The sequence below is a fragment of the Polypterus senegalus genome, chromosome 17 (assembly GCF_016835505.1).
Source record: "Polypterus senegalus isolate Bchr_013 chromosome 17, ASM1683550v1, whole genome shotgun sequence".
Lineage (NCBI taxonomy): Eukaryota > Metazoa > Chordata > Cladistia > Polypteriformes > Polypteridae > Polypterus > Polypterus senegalus.
The window spans coordinates 30,290,877-30,309,901 of NC_053170.1; the positions used below are offsets into that span (position 1 = coordinate 30,290,877).

Genomic DNA, 19,025 nt, shown 5'->3' on the forward strand with positions numbered 1-19,025 from the left:
TTTTCTGGATGTATTAATAATATTTCTACAAAAAATGCTTAGAGACATATGGATTATATGACAAGAATTACTGTATGTTAGAACTCTATTTTCTTTTCCCCATGGATGCTTTTCACATTGTTTACTGTTGTCTAGCATTGTTCACTGTTGGGTCCTGTTCTGTTTATCTTTGTTTCATGTTCTGTTACATACTTCCATCCATCCATCCATTATCCAACCTGTTATATCCTAACTACTGGTCTGCTGGAGCCAATCCCAGCGAACACAGGAAACAAACCCCGGGCAGGGCATGCACACACACACACCAAGCACACACTAGGGACAATTCGGAATTGCCAATGCACCTAACCTGCATGTCTTTGGACTGTGGACGGAAACCGGGGCACACAGAGGAAACCCACGCAGACAAGGGGAGAACATGCAAACTCCACGCAGGGGGGACCTGGGAAGCGAACCCGGGTCTCCTAACTGCGAGGCAGCAGTGCTACCCACTGAGCCACCATGCCGCCCCCTGTTACATACTTTCTCCATGAAAATATGAGATTAAACATTTTTTCCAGCCACCACTTCAAACTACATGGGGTGGGTAACCTATAAAAAAAAATCTGGGGTGGAGTAGTCCTTTAAAATGATAACAGCAGTGCTTTTCTTTGTTTCATGTTGCTTCAACCTGATGAACAGGCTTTGGTTGCAAGGCCAGTTTATATTCATGACATATTAGTCAGTGTGAAGAAGTACTCTGCTCTTGTACGGTTTCTTTTTTTAAGCCATATAGCAATTTGGTTTACTTTTGGAATGAGTCTGAAGTTGTTATATTTGATTAAATGATTATTAGGGCTAACTTTTTGAGCTTTTATTTAGATGTAAGTCATGGGTATCCAGCACTTGGTCATATTGTTGTCTTATTTCCATATAACATAAACCATAATGAAGCAGCATTCCGGTTTTCAAAATTCTGTAAATAGTTAGGTGTGTGTGTGTGTGCACGAGTGTGTGTGTGTGTGTGTGTGTGTGCTCACCCTATAAAGAAATGGCACCTTATTCAGGACTTGTTCCTCTCTGGAGCTCTCTGCTGCTGGGATGAGCTCCAGTCCCCAAAACACTAAAACTGAAGTATGTTAGTTCTAATGGATGAATGGATTACTTTAAATTGTTTCATGGTTTTCTATTCAGATGCTTCTTTATGACGATTCTTTTAAAATTATTTATATAATATTTATATAATACATTTCTGGCTGTCGTCTGTTCAGCTAATATTTGCTACCTTTCTTTTTTCGCTGTGTCTTATCTCATGACTCTGAAATGTAACTTTATCTCTAGCTAAGGTTAAAATAACAAATCTAAAAAAGGCCAAAGCAAAAAAGCAAATATTCATAAAATCCTGATCCTGAGCTGTAATTGAGTTAAAGCAATTTTATTTACATTAAAACCAACTAATGACTACAGTCAGTCAGTCATTGTAAAAACCACTTTGTCCTGAACAGAGTCATGGGGGGTTCTAGGGCCTATCCCAGTTAGCATAGGGTACAAGGCAGGAACAAATCCTGGGCAGGGTGCCAGTCCATTGCAGGGTGAACACACATACACTCACACTCCAACCACACACAAGAGCCAATTTAGTATTGCCAATCCACCTAACTTATGTGTCTTTGGACTGTGGTGGGAAACTGGAGCACCTGGAGGAAAACCACACTGACATAGGGAGAACATACAAACTCCATGCAGGGAGGACCCAGGACATGAACCCTGGTCTCCTTAAGGCACGGCAGCAGAGCTAACACTGCACCACCATGCTGCTCCCAATGAGTTCATGAATTAGCTAATCAATAAATAAGCAGTCATTCAAAAGACAAAATGTTATGTTTTAACTCTTAACACATGAACCAGCAAAGACTGGTTTGTTTCCTAACAAAATATAAACAAAACAGAGCAGTATTAGATGATAGATAGATAGATAGATAGATAGATAGATAGATAGATAGATAGATAGATAGATAGATAGATAGATAGATAGATAGATAGAACTTAATTTGGCATTTTACATTAGCTCTTTAAATAAATTAATACATACTGTGGACTATGGCCAGCTTGTCATCCCGGCCAATACCCCCAGGCCGCCAGATGGAGCTCTCCCTGCAGCATGGAGGAGCCCTGAATACCAGCAGAAATCCTGGATAATGGAGTTTCCCTTTACAGCCCTGCTGGATACCGCAAGGGCCAACAGAGGATGCTGCAGGGAGGACCAGAGAGTTGTATGTGCCCCATAACCCGGAAGTACGTCATAGGCAAAGCGACAGGGGAAATGACGTACTTCCAGGATGAAGAAGACGACTTTATATCTGACCCGAAAGTGATAGGAGGTCACATGGACTGAAGAATTGGGAACACTTCCGGGTCAGGAAATCCCAGACGTCAAGCTGAGCTGGGTGGAAGGGTGGCAACGTGTCTGGTAGAGGAGGATTGGTTTATTGTATTATTGTGATTATTGAGAATTGTATGAGTATTGTAGAAGAGGAGGGTGCTTTTGTGCTCTATATACGAGTGTAGCTCAAAAATAAATTATATTTGGACTTTTACCTGGTATCTGACGTATTGTCCGAGGGTTCAAGAGGATGATAGCGCCCTCTTTCTGTCACAATACATAGGTAAACAAATAAATAAATAAATGCACACACACTTTGGTCTGAAAACAGGCCAGAATGACTATAAAGCAAGAACATTAAAAAGAGAGAAAACTTTTGACTTGGTTGTTTGAGTCATAGTAAGGCATTATGTTACTGTATTAGAAATATGCATTCCTTCTACCAAAAGGTAACATTTTTTAACGGACCCCCATGTTAATGAATATAGTCTGAGCCCTTGTTCCAAACTTCAGAATTTATAAGAAAATTTTCTATAGTATCATAGAAAACTCAGAGGTTTTCTGTAACATCACTGGTAAACAGTTAAGGCTGTTGGTAATCTTTCAGTTTGATTGGTTAGATATACTGTATAAGAACCCATGCTTTGTATCATGTTTTTTTTATAATATCCTTTAATGCATTTAAAATGACAGCTAAAAGATCAGTATACATATTAAAAGGTTATAGTTTTCTGACTTTTTGGTGTAATTTTGTAATAAATTAAGATAGTTCCACTACAGGGGCATTGTAAAATGCACAAATATAAAACCAAGTATTGTTTCTATAGGAACTCAGAAATCAGCTAGTATAACAAAGAACATCTTTTTTGCAATCTCTCCTTAAAAAAAGTTAAATAATTGAAATTATTGTTGCTACCCTTTGAAAAGACTAAATCATAGTTTTATTTCTAACTAATGAAAAGTGTTACTTTTTTTATTCTATCTGAAGATAACTGATTGGAATGAGTATAGTTTCTGGAATTTGAGGAGCAGACTGGTGGATTTCAGCAGTACTTAAATAACTAAGTCACACTAGTAATAATAAAAGCTGGGACAAGAATTTAAGATGAGAGCAATCCTGTTAGAACAAGGACAGATGGCAATTGAGCCAAAAGGATAGCTCTTTGTAAAATGTAACAGCCATACAATATGTTTGCCCCCATTATTTGCATCTCACTCAACTTCCAGATAAACTGTTTCTGAACCAGCTAGTCTGCCCTATGATGCTACAGCCTAGTCTGCCAGACTATAAACATGGAAAGCTTGAGTTCAGGCTTACTGCAGATTTTATTTCTAGAATTAATATCTTCAGTTGATGGCAAGAAAGTTCAGAAGATTTTGTACAGATTTCATATAACTATGAATAGAGTTTCTTTAATCTGTTTTCCCAATATAATGCACGAAAAAATAGTTGTGCATTATATTTGTGATCTAACAAAACAAGTCTGCTGAATTGACTAGGTTCTTCTTGTTTCTTTTGTTCTCACTTTCTTTACTTTCCATTTACAGAATATCATAGAGGATGCTGATCTCTACCTGGATGGTTTTCTGGGATCCTGAATCTCCTGGTCATTGTTGGTTTATTAAAAGAAGAAACCTATAGCTCTAGCAGAGTGCAACCAAGGAATGCAAACTGAAATACTTAGTGAGGTGTGAATAAAGGAATTTTTTTTTTTTACTGAACACTGCAATTCTCACAATGGTCTCAGAACCAAAGTTAGACCCTCTGCTAGATCTCAGCTTCCTGTCAGAAGATGAGCAGAACTGCATCTTGCGTGTTCTTGTTAGAGACAATGAACTTCGTGACGTCGAAGAAGGCAGAATCAGGTAAAGCTGATTACATAGAGATTTACTTTTAATAGTGGGGAATTGATGTACATACTTTTCACTGGTTTAATGTTCATATTGTGTCTGTTGTGCTTTATAAATACAGATATAATTTGAAAAAAGTAATGTTTAGGAAGACTTTATGACACTTAGTTGCCATCAAATTCTGACATGGAATTATGTGTCGTTGTAGCGAGTGAAAGAATGTCTATTAAAAAATGCTTTGCTTATTTCAGCACAAAATTTATATTAATTCAAAATGCTGACAGAAAAAATTTCACCAACTGGAAAAGAATTTGGATTTTTCTTTATTGAGATGTATTATTTTTTATAGCAAATTTTGTCACACCGTTTCAGCTTACATGCTCAGATGCAGTCATTGTATGAAGGATTAACATAATATTTATAACAGACATGGTATTGCAGATTTTTTTATGCATTTCAACTGTGAGCTATATGCACATCATAATATGAAAAAATCATTGAGAATGAGAGCCGCAAGAGTTACATACTTCTGAACAACAGTTTTAAATGCTTGGATGTTGTGAGTGTGTGCATCATTGTTTGGTATGGAGTAAAAAGCACCCTTGGTAATACTATTAAACGGGTAGGCTCAGTATTACGCAAAGGTCATATGCAATTCCGTACAAAAAGACATTACATTTAAGACAAATACACTGACACATCTCCAGTTTCCTTCTGTCTGTGTGTGTTTTGTATTTAAATGCATCTGCAGGTTTTCTGCTATTTTTTAGCCCATTTCTAGGATCTGCATTATATTCTTGGAGGGCTGTACCATTCAACATAGTCTGCTATAGCTCTGTTATGTCACTCTGGCCTCACAAGGCATCATGGGTCACTGGGAAAAAAGTTCATCTTAGCTGGCCACATAGCGAATTTCCAGGAAAATGTTCAGCAAATAAGTTCACCAACAAAAAGAGCATATTCACTGTGAAAAACCCTTTGGCAAATTTCACTGCTTATCATTAATAATTAGTATCCCAGCTGGTGGAAACGTAATGTAATTACAGAGTAGTTACTATTTTGTAATGGAATGGAGAACAGAAGCTGTTTTCTGTTTTAATTTAGTGGATGAAAATACTGTAATAATAATAACATTAATCATTTTTGTAATGTTGCTCCCTTTTAACAACATACTGTAGCTAGATGAAAACATCAATTTTCTGCTCATAATTAGACTTGCAACCACATGTAATAAAACAGAAAAAAGCAATAAAGTATTTTATGCTAATTCTAATACTTTGCCAATGGATTATGATGGATAAAGTACTTGTGGTAAGGAAGCAAAAATATTACAATATTATGCATTTTTCAACAAAAATAAATTCAAGGGAATTATGATCACAAAAAAATTCTAAGTACAAATACATAAAAAGGAAACCAAAACCGAGTTTAACTTAAGGGGTTTTGAAGATCTGTGTGCCTGGTAGAGTGGCTCACCTAACTGCCCAGCAAAAAGTATCACACCAGTCACTCTGTTTTTCACCTGTCTCTGTCATTACTCTGGCCTCTCCATTCCAACCATTCTTCCAACTCCCACACTTAATTTGCTTACTTCTAGGTGACATGACCAGTTAGGACCTTTCATACACATCCTTATAAATAAGGTTTAATTTTTTTCTTTTTCATATAAGGGCATATAACAAAAATAGGCAGTTGGAGCAGAGGCTCATACACTAAGAACAGAGACTAAGGTACATGGAGAAACAATAAACTCAGAGTCATTAAACCAAGTGAAGCTAAAAGCAGATTGAGAACTTAGTTGATTCGAATAGACTTTTTTGGTTTTGTGAAACTGACCCTGTCTGCATGACAGCTGTTTTGGTAACATGTAGGAGTCAGAGTGTTCGTAAGTCAGAGTTTGTTTTGTTTAAAAAAATGCCACCTCCTAAATTTTACCACCCTATGCGAGTGTCTAGTTTGCCTAAATGGTAGAGCCAGCCCTGCATTGAAGCTGTGATTGTCTGGGGCACAACTACAAGAGGAGGGTGTATTTCCTGTGTAGAGCAGCAGCAATGAAAGTCTACATTTAAGAGATAATGATTTGTTATACCTACTAATAGCTCAACTTGTGCCAGAAAGATGGATTCTTATATCCATGTTTCTATTACTAGAATATAAATAAAAAGGCAATAAAAAGAACCATTCACTGTTTTTAAGCACTTATTTTCTTGTTCAGCTAATTCAACCATTTTTACTAACTTTAATATATGGAGCTTTTGGATTTTAATCATTTATGAAGCGAGTGAATGAAAAACACTGGATCTGAGCACTATGCATACAGTATCTAGGAATCAATGCTTTATGAACGTGTTAATACACCATCGTCTTTTCAGTCATTTGTAAACAATTGTACTCTCATTGTGTGAGATTTACAGTACAGTGTTTGGTCCATTGGAAAGCATATTGTCCCCTTTTTGTTAATGCAGTACCATCAACTGTTTCATTGGCAATCCAAACAAGCTTGTTTTGAGTCCACATATTAGAGACTGCGCCAAGATTTAAGTAGTTTTGGACTATTTCTGTCAAGTAATTTGTTTCTTTTTAATAATTTTTGCTTTCAGCCCTCCCCCACCATAACCTTTTGTGTATGGGGGATGAGTGAAAGCTTTAGATTTGTCCAAAATTTCGATATCCGGTTCTCAACAATGTTTTAAGGTCCCCTGATACCATAAACATCGATATCTCAATGATGGGTGTGTGTGTGTGTCTGTGTGTCACACTTTCTTGAGGATAGTCTAGAGCTACAAGGGCTGGATGGAAAAATACCAAACGCGAAACTTAAGCTTGTTGTGAGATGACGATGTACTGATTGGTTTTTGAGCCAAATTGTGCAAGAGAAAGAGGTGCTCTAGATGAACCCTCAAATACTGTAAGTCTGCAATTAATTATGAATTCTTCTCACCAATTCCTATCATAATGACCTATTTTATAATCAGAAAGATCTGCATCAGAGCAGTAAATAATTAGATAGATAGATAGATAGATAGATAGATAGATAGATAGATAGATAGATAGATAGATAGATAGATAGATAGATAGATAGATAGATAGATAGATAGATACTTTATTAATCCCAAGGGGAAATTCACATAATCCAGCAGCAGTATACTGATACAAAAAACAATATTAAATTAAATAGTAACAAAAATGGAAAAAAAATACAAATAAAAAAGCAGACAATAACTTTGAGTAATGTTAGCATTTACTCCCCCGGGTGGAATTGAAGAGTCGCATAGTGTGGAGGAGGAACGATCTCCTCAGTCTGTCAGTGGAGCAGGACAGTGACAAAAGTCTGTCACTGAAGCTACTCCTCTGCCTGGAGATGACACTGTTAAGTGGATGCAGTGGATTCTTCATGATTGACAGGAGTTTGCTTAGTGCCTGTCGCTCTGCCACAGATGTTAAACTGTCCAACTTTACTCCTACAATACAGCCTGCCTTCTTAACAAGTTTGTCCAGGCGTGAGGCGTCTTTCATCTTTATGCTGCCTCCCCAGCACACCACCGCGTAGAAGAGGGCACTCGCCACAACCGTCTGGTAGAACATCTGCAGCATCTTATTGCAGATGTTGAAGGATGCCAACCTTCTCAGAAAGTATAGTCTGCTCTGACCTTTCTTACATAGAGCATCAGTATTGGCAGTCCAGTCCAATTTGTCATCCAGCTGCACTCCCAGATATTTATAGGTCTGCACCCTCTGCACACAGTCACCTCTGATGATCACATGGTCCATGAGGGGTCTAGGCCTCCTAAAATCCACCACCAGCTCCTTGGTCTTGCTGGTGTTAAGGTGTAAGTGGTTTGAGTCGCACCATTTAACAAAGTCTTTGATTAACTTTCTGTACTCCTCCAAATGCCCACACCTGACGCAGCCCACGCTATCAGTGTCATCAGCGAACTTTTGCACGTGGCAGGACTCCGAGTCATATTGGAAGTCTGATGTATATAGATTGAACAGGACCAGAGAAAGTACAGTCCCTCGGCGCCCTGTATTGCTGCACACAATGTCAGACCTGCAGTTCCCAAGACGCACATATTGAGGTCTGTCTGTAAGATAGTCCACGATCCATGCCACCAGGTGTGAGTCTACTCCAATCTCAGTCAGCTTGTCTCTAAGGAGCAGAGGTTGGATGGTGTTGAAGGCACTAGAGAAGTCCAAAAACATAATTCTTACAGCACCACTGCCTCTGTCCAAGTGGGAGAGGGATTGATGTAGCATATAGATGATGGCATCCTCCGCTCCCACCTTCTCCTAGTATGCAAACTGCAGAGGGTCGAGGGCATGGCAGACCTGTGGCCTCAGGTGGTGAAGCAGAATAGTTCAGATAACTTGACTCATAGGACAGAAAGCCTACTGACACTCATGTTCCTCATGGTGACGTCATCATTGGTACTATTTTGTGAAGACAATTGTCAATCACATGCAAGCACGTCTGTAGCATATGACATCACAGTTGCTGAGTTTTATAATACTGGCACACAGTTCATTTGATGTTTGCTCTTTGTTGTTTTTTGAAAGTCTTGTTATTAAGACACAATTTATGTTGCTTTAATTGTTAATTTTATTGATGTCTTGAATCATGGCTGTTACCTTATATAGCTCGGAGAAAGCTAGCCTAATTCCTACACATGGAAGCATTCTGCTTGGAGCTTAGAAGCTGTTCCATTCCCCAAGTGGACATTTTTTTTTGTCTTTCAGCTAGGCAAATGTTTTTTTGTGTCTTTGTAAGTCAAGGGTCACCGATTTGAGACTGAGGCGCAGTATTTAGCCACAGAGGAAATTCCAAGACTAAAACAAACGGTGCTGCAAATTGAGGAGAACTTGTGAACATAACAGAGTGGTGGTGTGCATAGAGACAGGAGTCTGGCAGAGAGAGAGAGATGGTCTGATGTTGTACACACTCTGCTTTCAGCTTAGAAGGAGTCCTATCTGCAGAGAAGTTTCTTCTTTGACTCTCCATGTTGTAAAATCCTCTTTGTGTCTTTATAACCGAAAGGGCAACAGTTCATGGCTGAGGAGTGGTGTTTAGCTGGTGGCACCAACGAGCAAATTCCTCGACTGAAACAACAGCAATGTTTGGTCTTGTTAATGTACTTTCTAGTGAAACTGTTTGTTCCTGGTTACTGTTTTAGATCATCATAATTAATAATCAAAGAAAATCTTAGTTTAATTCTACCCTACTCTTCCTCAAAAAAACCTGTTATTCTCAGTTTGACAAGGTCTTGCATACTGCCACCTAGTGACAGTATTGGCTTAAATACTGACAATACTTACCAATTTTCATGCCAGTTTATTATGAAATTATCCATCCATCCATCCATTTTCTAACCCGCTGAATCCGAACACAGGGTGACGGGGGTCTGCTGGAGCCAATCCCAGCCAACACAGGGCACAAGGCAGGAACCAATCCTGGGTAGGGTGCCAACCCACCACAGGACACACACACACAAACACCAAGCACACACTAGGGCCAATTTAGAATCGCCAATCCACCTAACCAGCATGTCTTTGGACTGTGGGAGGAAACCAGAGCGCCCGGAGGAAACCCACGCAGACACGGGGAGAACATGCAAACTCCACGCAGGGAGGACCCAGTAAGCAAACCCAGGTCTCCTAACTGCGAGGCAGCAGCGCTACCACTGCGCCACCGTGCCGCCCTTATGAAATATATACTATTTAAAATAAAAATGTGATCATCAAACTTCTGCATTTTTAATGATATCTTTGTATTGCAATAATGCTATGTTCCAACTCTTTATATTGCAATCATGACAGTTTCTTGACTATACATATTTGCAAAGCTGGCCGAAAACCTTCAAGCAGCAAATTAAAACTACAGTGCTGTGTAACATTTTGTCTGCTCGTTATTTTAATTGTATCTGGTTTAACAGTGCCAGTTTTGCCAAATAAAACATATTTTCTATTGCCTGAGGTTAATCTTTGTGTCCAAAAGTCGACATGTATTTACTGATTGGATAGTGTGGACATAATTATATGCACAGTATGTCTGTATCCAGTTGAAAAGCTCCTTACTAGTAATTTCTTACTCGGGAGAATACTTCCATCCATCCATTATCCATCCATCCATTTTCCAACCCACTGAATCCAAACACAGGGTTCTGCTGGAGCCAACCCCAGCCAACACAGGGCACAAGGCAGGAAACAATCCCTGGCAGGGTGCCAGCCCACCACAGGGCACAAACTAGGGGCAATTTAGAATCGCCAATGCACCTAACCTGCATGCCATTAGACTGTGGGAGGAAACCCACGCAGACATGGAGAGAACATGCAAACTCCAAGAAGAGAGGACATGGGAAGCGAACCCGGGTCTCCTAACTGCGAGGCAGCAGCACTACCCACTGCACCACCGTGCCGCTCCAGGAGAATACTTCCTCTTCATAATTAAACCTTAATCATATTTATAATAACTTTCAACAATGAGGTGCCACGTGGTAAACCTGCTTTTTATTGTCTGTCTAATGTTCTAAAGAGACTTCAACTGGAGAGTGCATTTCTCTGAATAAAGACTATTGTCTGTATTAACATATATAATTTAGTATTTGTTTACGTTGCTAAATGACTTGGGTTTGGAGGCAATGGGTGGATGTTTCACTGTTGTATGGGGCATGGCTGCATTGTTTGTCATTATATACAGTAAGTGGCATAAACTTTTCACATTGTACTGAAAAAAGAATTGAACCATAATAAAAAGTTCAATTTCCTCTCACTGTAAAGTTTTACAAAGGTGAGAAATGTAGTGTGAAATTGTGAATCTGAAAAGAAATATCCTTTTCATATTACTGAAGCAAGCTTTAATTCTGATAAAAGGCTAAATGGTTATACTTTTTTATAAACAACTAAAAAATGTTTATTATGTTTTACTGTAACACTGTATTCACTGATATTTTTTCTGATCAAATCTTGCCACTCTTAATTGTCTCAACTTTCTGCAGAAATTTAAGACGTACTGTTTCAGATCAGAGGACGCTAAAAGTTCTGACAGGCGACTGGTTTAACGATGCACGGTCCAAAAAACACAAAGATGAGAAATTCGGTTCAGATATTGTCCGAGCATCAATACGGCGGAAAAAAAAACCCAAAGGTAATGTTTTGGTAGACATTTGCATTTTATCACATGTTGGTTTTCTGCATTCATTGAAAAATTGACGAAAAATCTAGAAATTCACTTCAGAGGCAGAACATCTTATAGTCTTGGCTTGGTAACGGACTCAGTGTGGAGGCACAGTCAGGTTCCTGACAGCATGGAGCTGGCACTTTCTACACATGTCTGGGTGACTTTCTTTGAGTTAAATGAGCTCCTCTCATATCTTAAAAGATAAATAGGTTTACAGTATTGGCAAATGTAAATTGACCTAGTTTATTAAGTGTGTATGTGAGTGTGACCTGCAATGCGTTGTTGTTGTAATCAGGATTGCATCCCCTTCATTGCTGCCAGGATTAACTCCTGCTCCTGGTGACTCTAAATCAGAAAATATTTAAATCGACTAGAATAGATTTGGCTTTTATTTTTCAAAATATGATTAGATGATTTGACCTTAGAAACAGAAAGTCATGACCACATTTGTACTAATAAGTTTCCCAGTTTGACTTGGTTGTACAGTTTAGTTTCACAGGATGTATTGTTAATGTACCATCACATGCATCATTCTCAATTACACTTAATACAACTAGGAGTTGCAGAGAAAAAGAGATTATTTACGGAGCACTGGCTGCAAGTTGATACCCAGTCATAGAATGGATACCAATCCACTACGGGGCCAGTGACACACATACACACACACACACACACACACACCTAAACAGGGTCAACTTAATATGAAACTCACATATTTGAGGATGTGGAAGGAAAACTGTAGCTCCATGTAGACATGTGCAGAACAACTTTACAAAGAGAACGAATGAGTACTGGATTTGAGCCGAGGAAGTGGGGTTTGTGGCACTGAAGTGGCAGTCACTGCACCACAACAAATACAGCTCTCTTATCTTAAAAATACTAATCTCGGGTTCAAAGCATTGAAGTCTAAACTTAGAACTTCACGCTCTGTTTTCATTTTTTTAACATCTGCATTTTAAAATATGAAGCGTGTCAGAAGATCATTCAACCAATTATCCACTTAATGAAACCACTTTTCAGGTTGTAGGATTACAAGAAGCCTGGGTTACCTCAACATCAGACATAAGGAAAGAATCAATCCTGGATGGAATGTCAGTTCATTTCATGACACACTCATGCACATTCAGTACTCCCTTACATATTCCTACTGGAACAATTTAAAGCTGATAGTGAAATGAACTGCTCTCTGTGACATGGGAGGAAGACCGGAGCACCCACAGAAAAAATAACTTGGGCAAATGGAGAAATGTGCAAATTGCACTGGGGCGCAGATAGCATGTAGCTACACTGGGAATCAAAGCCTGCCTACTAGAGCCGTAAGACAGTAACTTTAATCATTCCACTTCTGTGCTACCAGGCTAGGAAATTATTTCTTGAAAGTATAATTTTAAGCTTTAAAATAAGTAGTACTTCACAAAGGGGAAGAATTCTATTTGTAGATTTTGATATTGTGCATAAAGTTGCTGATTTTGTTGTTGTTTTTTTTATCTTTTTATTTTGGTTGCAGGCACACTAGCAAACAACTTCAATATTTAGATGGCTAGGTGCTTTAGATTTTTGGTATTTGATATTAATACTCTTCTTCACAAATTATATTTTTAATGGCAAAAGGTGAACCAGAAAAGACAATTATTGCTAAACTCAAAGAAAGCCAAGAGAGCCCACCTTTGCCTAATGGGACCACACCTACATATGTTATCAAGGCAGCAGAAGAGCAGAAGTCAGACAAAGATCAGCAGTGAGTAATTTGAATTGCATTACATACTCCAAAGCGCTTAATCTGCTTAATGTGAATCACTTTAAATGTATTTTATACTTCAGGTATGCTGTTTAGAAGTCCCATGATTATCATTTATGTTTTAACCTTGGGTATATTTGGTTTACAATTCAGTTCTTGTAATCTAAGCAATGAATTTCTCAAAACATGTCCTTGATAAAAGAATGGAATGTAACTGCTGTATCATTAACTTTCAGGACATCATTATGATAAAAAAAGTAGTTAAGTTCAATTTACACTTTTATAGAGCACTATCATTAATGGATAAACAATACTACACTTGTTTAGAAATATGCTATTTATTACGAAGTGCAGCCTGATTAGCATACAGGTGGCACTGGGGGGCAGTACACCATGTATGTGTGCTAACGCACAAGGGGCAACAACAGGAGAATGAGCACAAAAGTGAAAGAATGTTAACCTGGCTAGAATTGTGCGATATTCTCCAGCAACACTAAGGAGCAGCATTATACAGGCATGCAGAGAGACTTGAGATGAAAAAAAAAAAACAATGGTGGCAACACTTGCTAATCACTAAGGGGTACATGCTTATTGAGATTAACTTACAGAACCATATCAAGCATCACCCAAAGGAGGCAACTGCCTGGGTGCCTTTATGAGAAATGCAATACTCGGGGTGACAAACATTTTCTTCTGGACAAAAGGCTAGATCTCTCTTTCTAGTGCCTGTTATGACAAGGTAAGGTAAAAATCAATGGGTCTGTCATACACAAACATTCATCATTGGATGCAAGGATGGACAATAGAAAACATATGTAGACTTTTGCGGTGGTTTAAATAAATTAAGGCCAGATTCTGTGGACCATAAATGGAAAAAGACTATTTTCATAGAGTCAACAGCCTTGAGGGAAGAAGAATGCTATGATATTATGAGTCATATAAGAGAAAGAATATTACAGTTTTGTACATGATTGGATAGGAAATGGAACTGATTAGGCTTTTAAACCTGATTGAAGTGGGCTGAAGGTGACTCCTCAGACAATCAGCAGGGAGATTACCGACAGTGGAGGAACAGAACTGAATGAAATCTGAGAGAGAGGCTTCACATACAGCCTCATGTTGGCTATGGAATAGGAGATAGGAAGTGAGCTGGGGAACAGGAGGACGTTGACAGTAACGTTGTCCACTGCTGACTTGACATGTTTTTTTTTTTTTTTAACAGGAAGTAAACGTATTCAGACAATGGACTATACCTAGAGGCAAATGATAAATGACAGTGCACACTGTTATCACACATTATCTCTAAGGATTACAAATATATTTGAGTATTTTAATGAAAAAAAATAGTAATTGATCTCATTATCATGTTAAATTCTCCATACTAATTATATTCTGCCAAAGTGATATTACATGCTTTTTCACCTATACTGTATCTAAAACTGTCCATTTACACTTAATGCACATTTAATTTCTGGGGTAGTATATTTATTACCTTCAGGAACAGAGATACAGTAGTTTCTTCAGGCCCCAGACTCCAATGCAGCATTGAAAGTTGCTTTATAATTTAAAAACACAGTGCTTACTAAGCTCCCTTGCCAATATTATGGCTCTACATAAACTTTCTGATTTCTTTACTCCAAGTGGAGTGGACACTTCTCTCTTTATTATAACCATATACAAGTCAGATATTATTGAATTATAACAGTTTGTATCCTTTTCTGTAAAGCGGAATATGCAGAATATGGTGCATCCTCTATGTTTATATTGGCAGTGCAGGTTTCTGATGAGCTAATCTTCAGCATTTGAAGCCTGTCTTATTGTGTGATTTATAAGCCAAAAAGTATTGTAAAATTGATTCAATAATTAAAATGACTTTATTAGGTGAATAGAAATGTTTTGCTATTATGTAGATAAAGCAGGGATTCTGACAGCATAAAATATGTCTGGATAACATATTGAGACAAATTAGAGATGTGCTACCCTAATGAGCTAGACTGGTTGAATTGTCTCCCTTGTCTTTGAAAAACATTATGCTGTTTACTCTGACATATGAACACAAGGAATATCCATTTGACAGTGAATGAATCTGTGAGGAGCTGAGAGTACAGTATATATTATTTTTTCAAGTTTGACTGCATTCTGTCAACCCCCTGCTGCTTTTACAAGACTCAACAGTAATGTGTCATTTATTTATAGAGCTGAGGAGCAGGTTGATGCAATCGTTCATGAAGAAATAATTCCTGGACAAAGGGTTATTCAGGTACAGTATGTAGGCAATTGTTTAAGTTGAATAATTACGAGGTAACTCTTATTGCTCAAAAGCAGGTAGACATTTATATTTTCTAAATCTTTGTTACCTTGAATTTCTGTATCATTGCTTTTCTTAGCTTTCAGCATTTCTATCTAGAATCCAATTTTAGATATTTAACTGCTATAAATGTCAAAAAATATGCATTTAAAATAATGTCTACAAATATCTTCTAGTTATTTGTAATTTCTATAGTGTGACGTATGACATTTCTGTTATGCTTAAATTATGATTATTTCAATTTTAGGCCTATGCTGCTCCTCAGAATTTCAGTGAGATTACAAAGCAACAAGGTACGAGTATTATCAAGCACTATACTCTATGTGATCATTTTTTCTGCTACTGGTTTCATTTTTAGATATGTATTTTACTTATACATATTTTTATATAGATTTTACTTCTTAATAAATTAATTTTATAGTAAATATTTTGCTTTTTATGCAGTGCAGTTGTTAGTTTCAGTGAATCAATACAAATATTAACAACAGTGTCAAGAAGATGCATCAAAGGTAAATGGACAATAATATTAACAATGATATCAATGTATGAAGAAGTAAGTGAGGTGTAGTAATGGAAGTAGTAACTGGTGTTAATTAGACGTAAACAGTAAAGACTCACGCAGGTGGCATGGAATGACAGAGACAAATAACAAAGGTTTTTACATGGAGATAAAATGTAATTTTGAAGTCACTTCAGTTTTTTTGTCTGGCGCCTACTGACTCATCCATACAAGATAACCCCAACATATAATACACCGTTCAACTTGTCTTAATGTCTATTAAAAACATGACAAAGGCCATCTGAAATGAAACCTACATGGACGTTTCTGTGTGAAAAAACAGCAGAAAATGGTGTTGACATGAAGTCATGAATAATACTAAAAATAAACAATAACCCAAAATTTTAAAGAAAACAACAAAAACGTAAATAAAAAGTTTGAGTTAATGTAAGGCACCGCAATTTGGGGTGCTTATAAGAAATGTAATGAACATTATATTTGCAATCACTGATCCTGAAAGAGTCTAAAATGATACCCTACATTGTTATGTTTGAAATTTATCATTTTTAACTTTCTGGGAGTGGCTGTTAGTAAGTTAGGACTTCCAAAAAAGAGTCAAATATCAAAAATACAGTATTATTACAGTATATTCATAATCAGCAACCTGGAAATAGCATAAAACGACACTCCGCATGCCCACCTTAGTGAGCCCCATTTTTTCAAAGTTTTGTGAAATGGAGTAACTAGGATTGAACATCTCAGGTGACTAGCGAAATCTTCCTTCTGCCCAGCCTAGAAATCATGGGGAGCCTTCTTTATTTGTCAGAAAAGATCTGGGTGGAGATTTTTTGACTTTGAGAAATTGAAATCTTACAGCATATGCATGGACTCTGGGAGAAAATCACATTCCTTTGAGAAAATCTTTATAAATCTGATAAATAATATTTTTTTATAAATTAGTTTTAGCTATATTTGGTGAATGAAATTTACTATAAGGGTGACAGAGTGGTAGCACTGCTGCCTTGTGGCAAAGACACCAGGGTTCCTGTCCCACGTGGAGAATACACAGTTCTCCCCATGTCGGTGTGTGTTTCCTCCAGGTGCCTCTGTTTCCTCCCACTGTCCACAGACATGCAGGTTAGGTGAAGTGGCAATGCTAAATTGGCCTTAGTGTGTGTTTGGTGTGTCTGTTTGCCCTGTGATGAACTGGCACCCTGCTCAGAGTTTGTTGTTGTTGTTTAGGGATAGGCTCCAGCACCCCCCCCCCCAACCCTGGTCTGGATTAGGTGGGTTAGAAAATGTATTGTTTAAAAACTATTATTATTCCTTGGAGAACATATAAACTGAAGATACACCAGGTGGTATTCGAATTAGAGTCTAGGCACAGATAAACAGCAGCACTATCTGTTTTGCCACTGCAATTTTAAAATATCCTTAGTAAGCACTTTCATTCAAACAACCAACCACAACCTTTCTCCAACTTACAGTATGTGTGAAAGAAGGTGAAAGAAATATGACCTAACATACTTCAAAACTTATCCCTTCTGGGTTTTCAGATTTTTAGTTAAAACATATGATGCTACTGAATTTTGTATATCACAGTCATTGTTAACTTTTGCTTAACAATGAGATTCTTGAATACAATAGTTAAAAAAAAAACACTGCTTCTAACCATTCAAGAATTTCTTTTGCAAAAGCTACTTGTAAGTTCTACTAAAATGCTGAAGGATGGGCATTAAAAATAACGACTGACTAAGTAATATTTCACTTCCTAAAAGTGACATTACAAGAGAAATAACATGTCTTGAGTAAGGTGCTCGAGAAATTCTCTGTTTTAAATTAAACTTTAAGTATTATAATTACATCTGTCCATGTGTTTCCAACTTCTAATTATGAGCCCAGCAAGCTACACATTAAATACATACATAGTAAGGGAACAAACACAAAAAATAATATTGAAAAATAAACATAATGCAATATATAATTAGAGTAGCAATAACAAAGCAAAGACTTTAAGCACATTAATCATAAATTATTACTTACAACGAATTTTGCAATGGATTAGCTAGCTAGCTGCGTGACGCGCACCCTCTTCAGAAATATTTGAACCAATAGCGAAGCGGCAGTTAAATAAGAGGGCTGAGAACCCCATTTGTCTCAAGTATGGGAACACTCTGATGTGTTCTGAGATGACAGTGTGATGCAAAATGTGCAAGGCAGATCTCGCGCGGCACGGGAACTCCAAGTCGGTCCTATGGCACGGTAAGTTTATTACTGTTAGTGCTACAGAGATACACAAAGAACGAAAACAACGAATTGCGTTCTCAACAACGGCATTTGCCCCATACCTTCAGTTATAAAACTGCACCGTACCCTGCAAATAACTGATTCCACGACCCAGGCTAAAAGATGTCCAAAGCAGTTTAGAAGCAAACTATAACATTTCTACTTTTTATATCATTTAAAATAACTGTATAAAAAGTACGGGCCAGCATGTAGGAGAAGGTTTCCTAGATTTGATTCCTATATAAGGATGGAAGTAGTGGCGGCTTTAAACATATACTGTAAACTTAAGTATTTATCGAAGCTAACTTAGCTCGTCCGTACTACTGAAACTTTTAAAAATTAATAATTGTTGCAGAAATAATTGCTGATCTGTGTAGAGGCAAAACTTAAAATGAATTCTCCTTTGTTTGCTGTTATATCTTCGTTGTGCTGATTACCTGTTGCTGGCGTTGTATGTCTGACTCAGCGATTGGTATGCACGTAAAATTTTAATTGTACTATACAGACATGAAAAAGCAGATTTGATTTTAAACTTGAGCGCTGTTCCTGTCCCCCTAAGCCTCGTAAGATAAAGTAGATGATTATGTTTCATGATGCCTCCCGTTTTCTGTCGAGGTTTCAGAGAGAAGAGATGACAAAGCAACGCGATACGTAATATAACAATTAGCTGTTATATTTCTGTTTGCACTTAACACTTAAGGAAGTCTTCCTTATGCAAACCGGAATTCTCTGGGAAAACAAGATCGCAGGATCAGCGTCACGACGTAAGTGACTATAACAGTGCCAGCAGATCCTTTTCCTGACGCT

At 37.6% G+C, this 19,025-nt stretch overlaps 1 protein-coding gene across 1 annotated transcript in view; it reads left to right on the top strand.

Annotated features, from left to right (window-relative positions):
* Positions 1-19,025, top strand: part of sytl1 (synaptotagmin-like 1) — a 67,180-nt gene that overhangs the window by 20,085 nt on the left and 28,070 nt on the right. Inside the window, exons 2-6 of the mRNA XM_039740244.1 lie at positions 3,911-4,228; positions 11,206-11,354; positions 12,999-13,125; positions 15,322-15,385; positions 15,681-15,726. Coding sequence (XP_039596178.1) covers positions 4,101-4,228; positions 11,206-11,354; positions 12,999-13,125; positions 15,322-15,385; positions 15,681-15,726 — 514 coding nt within the window. The 5' untranslated portion in view covers positions 3,911-4,100. The remainder of the gene's footprint in view (positions 1-3,910; positions 4,229-11,205; positions 11,355-12,998; positions 13,126-15,321; positions 15,386-15,680; positions 15,727-19,025) is intronic.